This window comes from Simochromis diagramma, unplaced genomic scaffold, assembly GCF_900408965.1.
Source record: "Simochromis diagramma unplaced genomic scaffold, fSimDia1.1 OVJJ01000456.1, whole genome shotgun sequence".
In the NCBI taxonomy this organism is placed as follows: Eukaryota; Metazoa; Chordata; class Actinopteri; order Cichliformes; family Cichlidae; genus Simochromis; species Simochromis diagramma.
Window position 1 is genome coordinate 1268735 of NW_024387186.1, and position 15502 is coordinate 1284236.

General features: G+C 45.5%; 1 protein-coding gene and 1 long non-coding RNA gene across 2 annotated transcripts; one reads left to right on the forward strand and one right to left on the reverse strand.

Moving 5' to 3' along the window:
• Positions 1-663: 663 nt before the first annotated feature.
• Positions 664-4399, reverse strand: LOC120745114. Its single transcript, XR_005698564.1, has 2 exons — positions 3699-4399; positions 664-990 (listed from the first exon to the last, which is right to left on the reverse strand). It is a non-coding gene; the product is annotated as an uncharacterized LOC120745114 (long non-coding RNA).
• A 1921-nt stretch (positions 4400-6320) lies between these two features.
• LOC120745112 (interferon alpha-inducible protein 27-like protein 2A) lies at positions 6321-8476 on the forward strand. The gene is made up of 5 exons (XM_040049770.1): positions 6321-6448; positions 7193-7294; positions 7392-7421; positions 7497-7658; positions 7943-8476. The coding sequence occupies exons 2-5, from the start codon at positions 7285-7287 to the stop codon at positions 8026-8028; spliced, it is 288 nt and encodes a 95-aa protein (XP_039905704.1). The 5' UTR covers positions 6321-6448; positions 7193-7284; the 3' UTR covers positions 8029-8476.
• The last annotated feature ends 7026 nt before the right edge of the window (positions 8477-15502 follow it).

The following is a 15502-nucleotide window of genomic DNA, read 5'->3' on the forward strand; positions in this document are numbered from 1 at the left end:
AATTCCTCATGACATTAATGTGAATCAACTGAGTTTAAGCTTAAAACAAATGTCAACCTTAATATAAATGATGGTTTATAGGCTGTAGCTCTGCCTCATGGAGCTCTAACATCCTCATCTACAGACTTATAAACAAAAGGGTGTAAAAGTTGTGTGTTGGAACATATTTTGGTTCAATATCCTTGTGAGCATTATTTAAAAGTTACTGCAGTGTAGAAAGTAGTGCTGTTATAAAAATGTGGAGAAGAAGCCAATCAACAATCATGACTATCACACTGAAAACATCATAACACTTAAAGGTTGAAGTCTTTGCTACAGAGAAACTGCAAGTGGTTTTATGTAACATACACACACATGCATCCGAGAGCAACTTGGGGTTAGTATGTATTTTTTTTTCTATTAGTCCTTTATTTATCCAGGTAAAAAATCTCATTGAGATTAAAAATCTCATTTCCAAGAGAGATCTGGCATCATGGCAACAAAAGTCACATACCACATAGGTACATAACATTTAAAACAAATACAATATCCCATACCAACATGTGTAAAATATACAATAACAGATCAAATTAAGAGTACATTAAAAACAATCACACTGAGTAAAAGAGCTGTTCTCTCGTTCCTTTAAGACAGACTTAAACTCTCCCAAGGTAACCAATTCTGATAATTTCAGTTCCTTCTGCAGATTATTCCAGGAAGCAGGGGCAGCGTATTTAAAAGCCTTTTTCCCCAATTCTGTTCTGATTTTTGGGACAATCAATTGTATGATATTGTGCGAACGAAGGCTGTATTGGTTGTGGTTTTTACACATATAAACACATAAATAAGATGGAACCAGCCCAAGGAGAGATTTATAGATAAAGATCAACCAATGGGAGTCTGCGAATATGCAAAGATGGACATTCAGCAGCAGCATGCAAAGAACAATGATGTACACGATTTCCATAGCCAGTAATAAAACGTAAAACACAATGGTACACAGTATCCAACCTCTTTTTTTTTTTTTGCCTGTCCCATGTCTGATCCATGTCTTCTTCCTGCAGTAGGTGCCGTAGTCGCTGCTCCTGCTCTTCTGGGAGCTGCTGGTTTCACCTCAGTTGGTATAGCTGCAGGCTCCTACGCTGCAAGCATGATGTCTGCAGCTGCTATAGCCAATGGAGGAGGAGTGGCAGCAGGAAGTGCAGTGGCTGTTTTGCAGTCAGTAGGTAAAAAAAATATATATATATTTTACCAGCGATTACTCAAAAACCTTATTTAAACCTGAAAGATCCCAGAAAACAATAACATGTGACTGTGCTGCAGTGAGGATATACGACGGACTATTAGGTCCACGTAAAGAAAATTTATCATCATTTTGAGAATAAGTGGAAATGTGGAGATTACAAGTGTCTGAAGAAAGCTCCCACGGTTGCTACTGTATGTCATCAGAGTTTGTGAAATTGTGCTTCAGAATCGGTTTGTAAGAAGAAAGAAATGTTTTTCTTTAAGCTCATAAACACAGTGTGGTGATAAGTGTTAGGTTGTACAAAAAGCTGCGGCTGGTATGGACAGATGCGAGGTTATCGATGGTTCACCCTCGTGCAAAAAGAGGATGAATGTTGTATCACAAGACGGCTGATCAATTTGTTTCACTAACTCATCGAAATAAGGAATTTTCTTTAGCGGATTAGCGCATGTGGCAGTTTGTGTTCAAACAGTAATGTCCATATCAACAACTTTTTTCCTTGTGGCTCTAATACTCCGTCGTAGGATAAAGCCTCCCTCTCTCCTCTGCAGCTCAGTTACTTCATCTAACTGCTCGATCAGCTGTCTGGTGTTCTGAAGCCTGTTTCTCTCTTGCAGGTATGGCAGGTCTGTCTGGGGCCGCCACCGCAGCCGTGGGTACTGTGTGAGGGGCTGTTGGAGGATTTGTGGCTGCTCTCATCTGAGACCAGGAATTATGATAATCAGAAGACAAATAGTAATAATGACATATTTACTGCTGCCAATTGGAAACAGTTGCAATAGTATCACGCCTGGTTCTTTAGCCGTCAGAATTGTTGTCTGAGGACCAACAAGGATACCCAATGGACTTATTTTGCCAAATGGATCATCGTGGCATTGCCGTATTGGTCCACTTGATTGACCTTTGTTTTTATTATTTATTTTATTTTATTTTCAGTTGTTACAGACGGGACAGACATGAGTGAGGGATAGGAAAGGGAGAAATAAAGAGGAAGGAAAAGAAAAACAGAAGGGGAGAGGGACAGTGAGAAAGGGGGGAAAAAAAAAAAATAAAATAAAATAAAATCTCCTGGATCACCTGTTGAGAGAGAAAGAATAGAAAACAAGCAAAAAAAACCCAAAGCAACATACTAAACACAACACCATCGCATTAATCTAGCTAAGTGTAAACAGCAGTAAATACTAAATATTCAATGTTGTTGTGCAGCACGCAGGACAGACAGCGCACAATGTGCTTTGAAGTAGCAGCCAAGAAAGGTGTAATTTAAGTCTACGAGCAGTGAACACCCGTGTGCACACCTGTGTGGATCAGCGCGCTTGTATTCAAATGGTTTCCCCATGTAATGGTCTGCAAGAGGATGTAGAGAGCCATAGCCCCGTCCCCCAGGGCATGAAGCAGGCATGGAGGAGATCCAGGCCCCAGACATCCAGAGGCCCCAGAGTGCGAGAGCCCAAGGAGGACCACCGGAGGGGCATCCGTGCCACCCTCATGGGAAGGGCTGAGGATCCCCAGACGAGGCGTCACCCAGTAGCCACCGAGCAGAAGCTAGAGGGGGCTGCACCGGCGTGCCTGCCGGCTCTGCCGGCAGCCAGCTGTGCCAGAGTGAACCGAGCCGCAGGCCCAGAGGCCGGAGGCCGAGGGCCCCCCGCACCCCGGAGGAGGCCTGACCGAGCAACAGGCGCCAGGCCCCGCCAGGTAGCCACCGGGATTGAGCTGGTACATACCTGAGCGCCCAGCCCCGGACACCAAGAACCACCAATGCACCGACCCCTGAGGGCATCAATCACTGGCAGGGAGTGTGGTGAGGGGGGAGAGGCCTTGGAGGGCCTGGGAGTTCCCAGAGAGGTGGAGTCTAAGACCCGACCTGACATATAGACACAGACAAACAGGCACACACAGACACAAACATGCATTCCCACCCTCATGCACACATATACAAACACTCAGCACTCACCCAACGTAAGGATTGACATAAATGGACATGTACACACAATCACACTCCCCAAACATACTCTATACCCCGGGTCCAGAACCCAGACCCAAGAGATGTTACCCTTCCCCCCGGGGTGGAGGCAAGCAGACCGTCCCAGGCTCCGCAGCAGCAGGGAGGCCAATCGGACAGCCAACATCTCCTCCCAGCTCCCCCGCCCCGATGGCTAGTAGAGAACGGGGGTGTGTGAAGACCCCATACCTCCCTCCTCCTGCTCATGTGTAGTGTTGCTGCGTGTTGCTCTAAAGTGCATTTAAAACAAGGGAGAGCATGGTGCTGCTGCCAGAGAGCAGCAGGTGTTAGCACGGCCCCTCCCGAGAACCCTCAATGTCTACATGGATTTAAAATTGAGAGGTGGGCACCGGTGCCAGAGGTAGGTTTGAGTACACAGACAGTCCACTGGACGCCGTTAACGTGCCCACCCTCAAGGCCCTATATATATGGGTGTGTTATGAGAGTGTAAGTAATGTGGATGTATCCAACCTCTTTAGGTAGTGGGCAGGTGCATTCATAAAAAGCAGGTCACCATAATCCAATAAAGGTAAAAAGGTTGCACGAATCAAATGTTTTCTCACTTGGAGAGAGAAACAGGATTGGTTTCTAAAAAAGTAACCTAGTTTTAGTTCTAGCTTCGACACAAGCCTTTGAATGTGAGTCTTAAATGACAAATTCTGATCTATAATGATCCCTAGATACTTGTAAGATGTAACCATTTCAATTTCAGTTCCTTGAATTGTTTTAATCTTAGGAGACATAGCTAACAACTCTTTGCCATTTGAGAATAACATGAACTTGGATTTCTCTGGATTTAACACCAACTTAAGTTGAGTTAAATGGGACTGAACGACATCAAAGGCAGACTGCAGAAATTGCAGGGTTTGTGCTACTGAAGGCAGGCACAGAGACCATGACAGTTCCAAAAGCAAACACACTTGGTCGATGCTGAGAGTGGTCCTGTTGCTGAGGTTGGGGTCATCCTGTAATCTCTTACAAACTACCTCCAACGCTTCTGTGACCACTGAACGCTTCTGCTCAGGTGGTTCCTGTAATCCGCCATCTTGCGTGCTGTTTGCTCATACTGACGTACAAGCTTTAGGCAGTCCTTGCCAAAGTGGTTTAAAACCTCTTGATGCATGCTCAATCATCCAGGTAAGTAAATCCCCAAAAGTCGATTCTGTTCATCTGGACGTAGCGTTTTGTGGGAGAAACGTTTCATCATTCATCCAAGTAACTTCTTCAGTCTCAGCTGACTGCAGGTTTCCCCAATCTTATAAACAGTACATTTGCATAATGACTGAAACTAGCACCACTGAAGGGACAATGGGCTGGGAGGTCAGTTCCTTCATCATGATTATGCAAATTCTCATGACCATTGATCAACAACCACTGATCAAAGCCCACTGATCATTGGCCATGAATACCATTCACAGAGAGTTGGGGAATGGCTGCAATCACAGTATTGTAAGATGGTGAAAGATGTACTCTTAGGCCCTCGTGAGAATTTGCCTTGAGGGCATCTTCTTTCTTACTTCAAAACAAGTTCTGTAAATTTAATTATTAAGGCAGGTTAGTTTGAGTGACCTGTTTTTTCCTTTGTTGTATGTTCTGTTTGCTTAAGAGGAAATTCCTTCTTGTATTAGAGCAGTGGGTTGGGTGATCTCAACTATGTGTAACGTGACTGGAAACCTTGCAGGTTTGCCGTGCACACATCACTGGCCTTACAATGTTTCCTCTTGGAAAGCCTCCACTGTATGAACATTATCTTATATGGCTAGTCGTTCATGTGTAGAATGAAGTTACACAAATGGCTGTCACCTTTGTGTGCTCCTTTATTACAACCCTCCATTTTGCCCCAATATACTGTCGAGTTGCTAAAGTTTCATCTCATCACCAGCACTGATATGGATGCTTTCTGTTGTCTCGCACAAATTCTATGTGCAATCCCAACACGTGCCAATTCCAGCCTCTAGTTGCTGTGGTTGCGACCTCCCAAAGGTGTGAGTCCTCGGGCCCACGAGCCCCCCAACTGCTCCTGTCCAACTCCCAGGGTGCCTCACCCCCCCTCATCCCTTAGTCAAGTATCTCTCTGCGCCGTCCTTGGCCCTGGTTGCATCGGGGAGCCCCCTTCGTGCTTGTGGCGGGATCCGTTTGGGGCCCCCAAGGGCCGCTTCGTGCTCACTCTACTCTCCTCATCCGTTTTACCCCTCGCTCGCCCCCCCTTCCCTAATTCTTCTACCGTCGCCCGGTTCCTCTCTTGCGGCGCGGGCTGCGTCCCTTGCTGGGTTTTGCCCACCAGCGCTTGTCAGTGTTCTGGTCCTTGATTTGTGGGTTTGGCATCTTTTGTCGCGTGTTTCCTGGCACTCTAGGTCTTGCACCGTGCAGCCCTGCTGTACACCCTCAGTTTGATGTACTCCCCCTCCGGGCTTGGTGTTGCCGTCCACCCCCTGTCTCACGTGTCCATTTCCCTCCCTCCTTTTTCCTTCCCGTCCTTTTTTCCTTTTCCTTTTCCTCCTTTCCCCCCCTCTTTTTCTCCTTCCCCCCTTCCCTCCCTCCTCTTTATTTTTATTATTTTGTTTATATTTTATTATTCTATTTATGTTATCTGAAAATACTAAGACATGTATCATTATGTTTATATAATTGAGTACCAAAGCTGACATATTTGGTTTCTATAACTGGCAGAAATAAAGCGATCACCAAAGCTTGAAGTGAAGTCAGACACACTGAGTGTCGCACATGATACAAATTCTACTTGTAAGCATAAATTATTTGGATTTATTTTCTCACTGCATTATTATACTGATAAGAAAGTGATATTTTGCCATCTGGTTATAAATAGATGGTCTGCTAAAAAACTGATTAAAACTCATTTAAACTATGGGTAATGACGTCGTTGCATTTAATCATGCAAATCTCTCATGATTGAAATCAACGCATTTTTTGTTTTATTTTATTTTATTTTATGCTATATAGAACTTTCCTGTCAGAAGCTACAGCCACAATGATACTGGTTTCTTTATTTATACACGTAACCCCTTCATAAACGAAACACAAAAATACAGATACAGTTTGTGTTGCTCTCTGTCGCCCTCGGTTGTTCAGCTCTGAACATAAGGTTTTGTTACTGAGAAAAGGAAACCTTGCTTGCTATAAAAATCAGCCCATTTCAGAGCAGACGCAGGACAGAGGAGCAGTGGCAGCTGGACGTGTGGTGGCTGTTTTGCAGTCAGCAGGTAAATTAATACTTTATACTCATTAGGATTTTAACTTGTAACAAAGAAAAAGTTCATGAAAATATCATAATCTTAGATTAGATAATGACACTATGCTCTATCATTATAATAGTACATATAACAATGACATAATCAATGATCTAATTAATGATAACAATAACTGTGAATAATGATTCAGTTCATTTTAATTTTATTTATATAGCGCTAAATCACAACAACAGTTGCTGAGTAACTGAGTCCCAGGGCTGACATACTTGTTATACTTGCTATAGAAATAAAGCCATCACCAAAGCTTGAAGTGAAAACACAAAGTCGGACACACTCGAGTGTCGCACATGATACAAATTCTACTTGTAAGCACAAATTGTTTGGATTTTGTTTTATCAGTGCATTATTATGCACTGCTAACAAAGTGACATATTACCATCTGGTTATAAATTGATGGTCTGCCAAAAACTAATTTCCGACATTTAAACTGTTGTGAATGACACACTGGCGTTTAATGTGATGCAAATTTCTCATGAACAAAATCAAAAATTATTTATTTTATTTTATGCTATAAAGAACATTTCTTTCAGAAGCTAAAGCCACAAAGACACTGGTTTCTTTATTTTATATGTGACCACTTCATAAATCCTACTAACACCACGGCATTTACCAATATAAGCAAAGATAAGAAACACAAAAAGTAAAGAGAAATGACTCTCCAGTTTGTGTGGCTCTCTGTCGCCCTCTGTTTTTCAGCTCTGAACATAAAGTTTTGTTTCCGAGGAAAGAAAACCTTTCTTGCTATAAAAATCAGCCCGTTTCAGAGCAGACGCAGAGCAGATAAAGACATGGACCCTGGTGAGTCATTTGAGTTGCTGTGCATGAATCGTCTTTGATTTAAAAAAAAAGGGGGGGGGGGAAAGATGTTAATGTGTGTTCTTATATTGTGTTGTAGTGACAGCTGTGTGCAGTGCTGCAGGAGCAGGTAAGCACTTTATTTAATTTTAACTCATTTGAATCAAAGCCCGATCCATGTCTGATCCATGTCTTCTTCCTGCAGTAGGTGCCGTAGTCGCTGCTCCTGCTCTTCTGGGAGCTGCTGGTTTCACCTCAGCTGGAATAGCTGCAGGCTCCTACGCTGCAGGCATGATGTCGTCTGCTGCAGCTTCTAATGGAGGAGAAGTGACAGCCGGAGGTGTGGTGGCTGTTTTGCAGTCAGCAGGTAAATAAATAATTAGACGTTTTATTCGGATTTTAACTTGCAACAACATGCAAAAAGACAATTTTCATGAAAATATCACAATTTTAGATTAGATAATGACACTATATTGTATCATTATGATAATAAATATAACAATGACATCATCAATTATATCATTAATGATAGCGATAACTGTGAATAATGATGATAATAATGATTCAGTACACTGTGATATCAGCAGGACTGAAGTTATATAGCCACAAAGTATAAGTATTTCTCAGCTTCTTTGTGTCATGGTGCTGCAGGTGCAGCTGGTCTGTCAGCTACTGCTGGTACTGCTGTGGCTGGTGCTGGAGCAGCAGTGGGATGGCTGGCGAGTTTCATCAGCTGAAAATCATGAAGAACTCATATGTTTGCTTTATGCCAAAACTGGAAGTCTTGTTACTCTGCTAAAGTTTTTTTCCCACCAGTTTATGTAAACACTTTTTCATTATTATGTTTTGACTATTAGAAAATTATATTAGTATAAATAAAAATGCATTTAAAAGGTTTAATACCTCATTGTCTTATTTTAAATTAACCCTTTCACGCGTAGTGGTCACGACAGTGGACAGCTATTCAAAGGCTGTTTTGTTGTATTTGTGTCATTTGTGTCAGTGGTGATGTTTTACTTGCACATAAACCACTACATTGGACACTGATGTGTCATAGCCTGCCACCCACTGGTCGTTTAATGTTACTATAGATGTATGACTTGTTTCATTCTAATTATTGTAAGTATTTTTATTCATATTTTTATGCCTAAAGATTAATAAAAATACTTACGAAGAAAATCCTGATCGAAGTTGTCATAATTCATGCATGAAAGGCTTAAGTATTACAACAGTGTAAAGATTTAAACTCCAGGTGATCTCAGCAATAATATTGTTTTTTAGCAGTTTGTAATACTAACTGTACTCTTAAACTTAAATACAAGGACAACACAAGTTCTTACAGATGGACGACTGATAAGGCAGGTTTAAGAGTGCAGTCAGAAATGAACATGACTGCCATGTGTTTAGTTTTTCTCTCTTTTAGTTTACAGTCAAAAGGAAGCCTGACCATTTTAATGTCATCTCAGAGATTATCATCATCATGATTACAGCAACTGTTAGTGCGTTCATTTATTCACCTTGAGAACTCACAGCCAAAACATTTCTTTCTCTGATAAATGTATTTGTAAGGCATTAAATGATTAAAGATCAGCATGTACATGAATCCTGTCAGGCTCATGTGCAGGTGTGTGGAGAGAAGGAAGAGAGGACCCAAACGCAGGACTCGCAGGCTGGTAAAGGATGGTATTTATTATACTGACAGGAGGAAAAGAACATAAGATGACTGAACTGAACCGGAAACACACATGCAGAATCAACAATGACAGGACAATAAACTGAGAGAAACAGAGGGTTTAAATACACTGGACAATGGTGACAAGAACCAGGTGAGTACAAAACTAATGCACACAGGTCGAAGCAAACATAATAAAACAGGAAACACTGACAAAGTCCAAAACACACAAAGTCAATGACCCAGGAACACTGACAGATCTCTTGTGTTCAGAAAACCACAGCCAGTTAACTGCAGCCAGTCTTCTCAAAAGAGAGTAACCTGGCTCAGCGGTATAAAGAATTTTATATGAGAATGTGTGTCTATCTAATTGGTTAAAACTGATGGGGAGAAATTATATTTTGCACTAAACTATCCCTTTGTCGGTGCCCCCAAACTAGTCCCAACCACTAAGCACTAAAGGTTTTTCCCCTGTTTTCTAACCTTTACCAAATGACTTGCTGTATTAGTGACCATGGGAGCAACCCTGGTTGAGTTACAGGATGCAGTTTTTGTCTCGTGGTCCCGATGACTCACACATCTTTTAAGGTTCCACCACAGTCAACTTAAGGTCTGGACTTTGCACGTGTTTTTATTTGTCACATTAAATTTGTGAAGACAACAGAAGCATCATATCAGTCTTTGGATTAGATAAAACATCTTCATCCTCTACAATGATATTTTATTTCAAAATGATGGGTAAAAGTGAGCAACAAAGGTTATCAGACATTTTTGTAACTTCATTCTCACATCATACGACATTTCCATATAAGTATATATTTTCATACAGTGTATTGAGATTTGTCACAAGAGGAAACATTTGTAGGCCAGTGTATGTTTGTTCAACGTGCAAATCTTCATATTTCACAGTCACGTTACACATAGTTGAGATCACCCAACCCACTGCTCTAATACAAGAAGGAATTTCCTCTTAAGCAAACAGAACATACAACAAAGGAAAAAACAGGTCACTCAAACTAACCTGCCTTAATAATTAAATTTACAGAACTTGTTTTGAAGTAAGAAAGAAGATGCCCTCAAGGCAAATTCTCACGAGGGCCTAAGAGTACATCTTTCACCATCTTACAATACTGTGATTGCAGCCATTCCTCAACTCTCTGTGAATGGTACTCATGGCCAATGATCAGTGGGATTTGATCAATGGTTGTTGATCAATGGTCATGAGAATTTGCATAATCATGATGAAGGAACTGACCTCCCAGCCCATTGTTCCTTCAGTGGTGCTAGTTTCAGTCATTATGCAAATGTACTGTTTATAAGATTGGGGAAACCTGCAGTCAGCTGAGACTGAAGAAGTTACTTGGATGAATGATGAAACGTTTCTCCCACAAAACGCTACGTCCAGATGAACAGAATCGACTTTTGGGGATTTACTTACCTGGATGATTGAGCATGCATCAAGAGGTTTTAAACCACTTTGGCAAGGACTGCCTAAAGCTTGTACGTCAGTATGAGCAAACAGCACGCAAGATGGCGGATTACAGGAACCATCTGAGCAGAATCGTTCAGTGGTCACAGAAGCGCTGGAGGTAGTTTGTAAGAGATTACAGGATGACCCCAACCTCAGCAACACGACCACTCTCAGCATCGACCAAGTGTGTTTGCTTTTCAAACTGTCATGGTCTCCGTGCCTGCCCAGTCAGCCCCACAAGGCTACATGTGTTGTTGTTGTTTTTTCTCTCTCTCTCTTTCTCTGCCTGGGCAGAGCTCACTGTGGGCTAGGATTAGGGTGCACTATTTGAGGCTGGAACACAGATCCTCTCGTCGCTGGATGATTGTACTACAGACGTTAGTGTTTCTCCCAGCTCTTGTGAACCTGTGATTCGTGATTTGTGTGTGACTTCCCTCTCTTCTGCGACAGACTTTCCTCCCCGTATCTGTGACCCTGAGTCGTGTGAACGTGTGTGAGTTTGGGCAAGAAGACGTGAGCGAGTGTGAGAGAGCTTCCCCGTGATTCCCTGGAGTTTGGATTCCCCTTCACTGTATATATCGTGCACTGGTGCTGTAAATAAAATGTTTTTTGGAGACGCCTACCGCTCTGAGTTCCTACTACCAGATTGTGACAGAATCATCCAGCCACGGAAATGGACTCAGCAGATTTGGCGATCTCAAACCCCACCCTCGCCACTTTGGTTGCGATGCTGGAGCGTCATGAGCAAATGTTTGTTCACCTTCGAGCAGAGCTCGCAAACATCACTCAGGCCGTGGCCCGGTTAACACCACTACCGACAGCTCCACCTGTCGCCGCTCCTCCGCAGGAGGCGCTAGCTCCAGCAGTAAGAGCAACACCACCTGCTCCCTCACCTGTTCACTATGACAGATTTCTTCCTACACCAAAAGCTTTAACTGGAGAAATTGATAAATGCGCTGGCTTCCTTACTCAATGTGCCCTTCAGTTTCGCCAGCAACCGCAAGCCTTTTCTACTGATGGTGCGAAAATTGCTTATATTGTCCAGTTACTCCAAGATCGTGCTCTGACCTGGGCACAAGCTGTGGTTCAAGCAGATCCGGACATCACTTTTACTGACTTTCTTGTTAAGTTTAAAGGTGTGTTTGACAGAAAGGCCACAACTGCCACCGCCGGCCAGCGCTTGCTTGCGCTCAAACAAGGTAAATGAAGCATGGCTGATTTTTCTATTGATTTTTCTACCTTGGCCGAACAGACAAAATGGGGGGAAGAGGCCTTAAAGAGTTCATTACTCACTAATGTTAATGAGGAAATAAAGAATGAACTGATGCTTCGCCTAGGGAGGAAGGTAGTTAGTGAATGGGTGTGTGTGTGAATGGGTGGATGACTGGATATGTAAAGCGCTTTGGGGTCCTTAGGGACTAGTAAAGCGCTATATAAATACAGGCCATTTACCATTTTACCATTTAGATGCGCTTTTGGCTCTGTGTATTCGGGTGGACGACCAAGTGCGCGCACACCGGAGCGCACGCACATGTTCGGGGCATGAACCGCTGGATTTTTGTGGGACCTCTACTGCAACCCGTGGGCCGCATGACGCCGACACCTGGGATGAGGAAGAACCCATGCAGCTTGGGCGCTCACGGCTGTCGCCCGCGGAGCGCCAGTGCCACCTTGCCGCCAGTGAGTGCGTTTATTGCAGCCATAAAGGCCACTCTGTCTCTTCCTGCCCGACACTGGCAAAAGGGCGCGCTCACCAGTGATCGAGAGGGTGCTGGTGGGCGATCTGTCAAATGAAAGCCCTCTCCCCAGACTTCTCTTACTGGCTAAACTACGCGTTCAGACTGTTTTTCACTCTCTCTCTGTGCTCATTGACTCTGGGGAGGAGCAGAACTTTATTGACACCTCGCTCGCCGCCAAACTAAACATCGCCTTGGAGCCTCTGTCACGCCCTGTCCACGTTCACGCACTCAGGTCAGCGCCTGCACGACATCACTCATGTTTCTGAATTCCTTTGATTATCCCTCTCAGGCAATCACACAGAAAGGATTTGTTTGTTTGTTTTTTGTTTAAAGCTCCTCTCACTCCGCTGGTTCTGGGTAACACCTGGCTTAATCTCCACAACCCGCATATTGACTGGGAGAAAGGTGACATACTGGGTTGGAGCATGAAATGCGACATGAACTGCCTCCGGGCTGCGGCTTCACCCGTTCCGCTTCCGGCCACGGCCTCGCCGTCTGACGCCCCGGACCTCTCAATGGTTCCGCGTGTTTATCATGATCTGCAGGATGTTTTTTGTAAGGATTGTGCGCGGTCCCTTCCCCCCCACCGCCCGTACGATTGTGCCATCGATCTTCTTCCTGGAGCTCCGCTGCCGTCTAGCCACCTGTACAGCCTCTCCCAGCCCGAGAGGGATGCTATGGAACGTTACATAATGGAGTCGCTAGCGGCGGGATTGATTCGCCCCTCCTCTTCCCCTGTCGCGGCTGGGGATTTTTTTGTGGATAAGAAGGATGGATCGCTGCGGCCGTGTATTGACTATCGGGGCCTTAACCAGATCACTATTAAGAACAAGTACCCTTTGCCGTTGCTTTCCTCGGCCTTTGAACTGCTTCAGGACGTGACTATCTTTACCAAGCTGGATCTGCGCAACGCTTACCACCTGGTGCGCATCAGAGAGGGGGATGAGTGGAAGACCGCGTTCAATACGCATCGGGGACACTTTGAGTATCTCGTGATGCCGTTTGGGCTGACCAACGCCCGCGCAGTGTTTCAGGCGATGGTTAATGATGTCCTTCGTGATTTTGTTAACCGTTGTGTGTTTGTATACTTAGATGACATCCTGATCTTTTCTAAGACACTCAAGGAGCACAAGGTCCATGTCCGGCAGGTCCTGCTACGCCTCCTGGAAAACCGGCTCTTTGTGAAGGGGGAGAAGTGCGACTTTCACGTGACTTCAGTGAGTTTCTTGGGCCACATCATCGAGAAGGGGGACTTGCGGACTGATCCGGAGAAGGTGCGGGCAGTGGTGGAATTGCCTACTCCTGATCGCCGCCAATTGCAATGTTTTTTGGGATTCTCTAACTTTTACAGACGGTTCATACGCGATTTCAGCAGGATCGCTCTCCCTTTTAATAAACTCACCTCTCCCAAAGTTCCCTTCCAGTGGGATCCGGCCGCTCAGCGAGCCTTCGCCCTGCTCAAGGAGAGATTCACCACTGCACCCATACTCCGGCAACCGGACCTTACACGGCAGTTCGTTGTGGAGGTGGACGCGTCGGACTCCGGGGTGGGGGTGGTCCTGTCTCAACAGAAGGACGGTAAGCTGCACCCGTGTGCTTTTTATTCTCGCCGTCTCTCTCCAGCAGAATGTAACTATGACATCGGGGACCGGGAGCTTCTGGCCGTCAAGCTGGCTCTGGAGGAGTGGAGACATTGGTTGGAGGGAGCAGCACAATCATTCATCGTCTGGACAGATCACAAGAATCTGGAGTACCTGCGCTCGGCTAGATGTCTCAATTCCCGGCAAGCTAGGTGGGCGCTGTTTTTTGCTCATTTTGACTTCACTATCACCTACAGGCCAGTATCACGGAACGTAAAGCCAGACGCCCTGTCCAGGCAATTCTCCATCACTGGGGAGGAATCGGACCTCGAGCCTGTCCTCCCGGCCGCCTGTTTGATTGGAGCCATCTCTTGGGAGATCAAGAGCCTCATCCAGCAGGCGCAGGAGACCGAACCAGATTCTGGAACTGGCCCGCCTGATCGCCTCTTCGTTCCTTCAGCCGTCCGCTCTTAGGTTCTCAGTGGGCTCACACCGCCCGTTTTTCATGCCATCCTGGGGTCCTCCGCACCTGATCCTTTCTCCGACACTACTTCTGGTGGCCCGCTATGGCTAAGGATGCCAAGGAGTATGTGTCAGCCTGTTCGACCTGCGCCCGGAACAAGTCTTCGAACCACCCTCCACCGGGTCTTCTGCAGCCTCTCCCCACACCAGCCCGACCATGGTCTCATGTTTCTTTGACTTTATCACGGGTCTGCCGCCCTCTGCAGGTAACACCACATTATTGACCGATTCTCCAAAGCTGCACACTTTGTCGCCCTCCTGAAGCTCCCCTCTGTCTTGGAGACGGCCCGGCTCCTCACCTCTCACGTGTTCCGGCTTCACGGGATCCCCGAGGACGTCGTCTCGGATAGAGGGCCGCAGTTCACATCCCGAGTCTGGAAGGAGTTCTGCTCTGCGCTGGGGGCCAAGGTCGGTCTCTCTTCCGGTTTCCATCCCCAGAGTAACGGCCAATCGGAGTGGGCCAATCGGAGCGGGCCAACCAGGAGCCGGAAGCTGCCCTCCGCTGTGTCACCTCGCACAACCAATCAACCTGGAGTGAACAGCTTCCGTGGATCGAATACGCCCACAACAGCCACACATCCACCGCCACGGGCAAATCTCCTTTCTAAAAAGCTGTCTCCTCAGTTTATTGGCCCTTTTCCCATCGATGCCATTGTGAACCCTGTGTTCGTCCGCCTCAAACTACTGCACAGCATGCGCATTCACGTCTTTCATGTGTCTCAGGTCAAGCCAGTGCTCTCCAGCCCGTTGTGCCCTCCTTCCAGGACCCCACACACCTGTCAACAATCAGCGGTCATCACCCAGGAGCACTATTTGAGGCTGGAACACAGATCCTCTCGTCGCTGGATGATTGTACTACAGACGTTAGTGTTTCTCCCAGCTCTTGTGAACCTGTGATTCGTGATTTGTGTGTGACTTCCCTCTCTTCTGCGACAGACTTTCCTCCCCGTACCTGTGACCCCCCAGTCGTGTGAACGTGTGTGAGTTTTGGCAAGAAGACGTGAGCGAGTGTGAGAGAGCTTCCCCGTGATTCCCTGGAGTTTGGATTCCCCTTCACTGTATATATCGTGCACTGGTGCTGTAAATAAAATGTTTTTTGGAGACGCCTACCGCTCTGCGCTTGAGTTCCTACTACCAGATTGTGACAGGAACTGTGTCTTCATTCCACCTATTTCACATTCAAGGGTCACTTCTACAGGCAGAGCCTTGGGCTCCCCAGTTTCACCC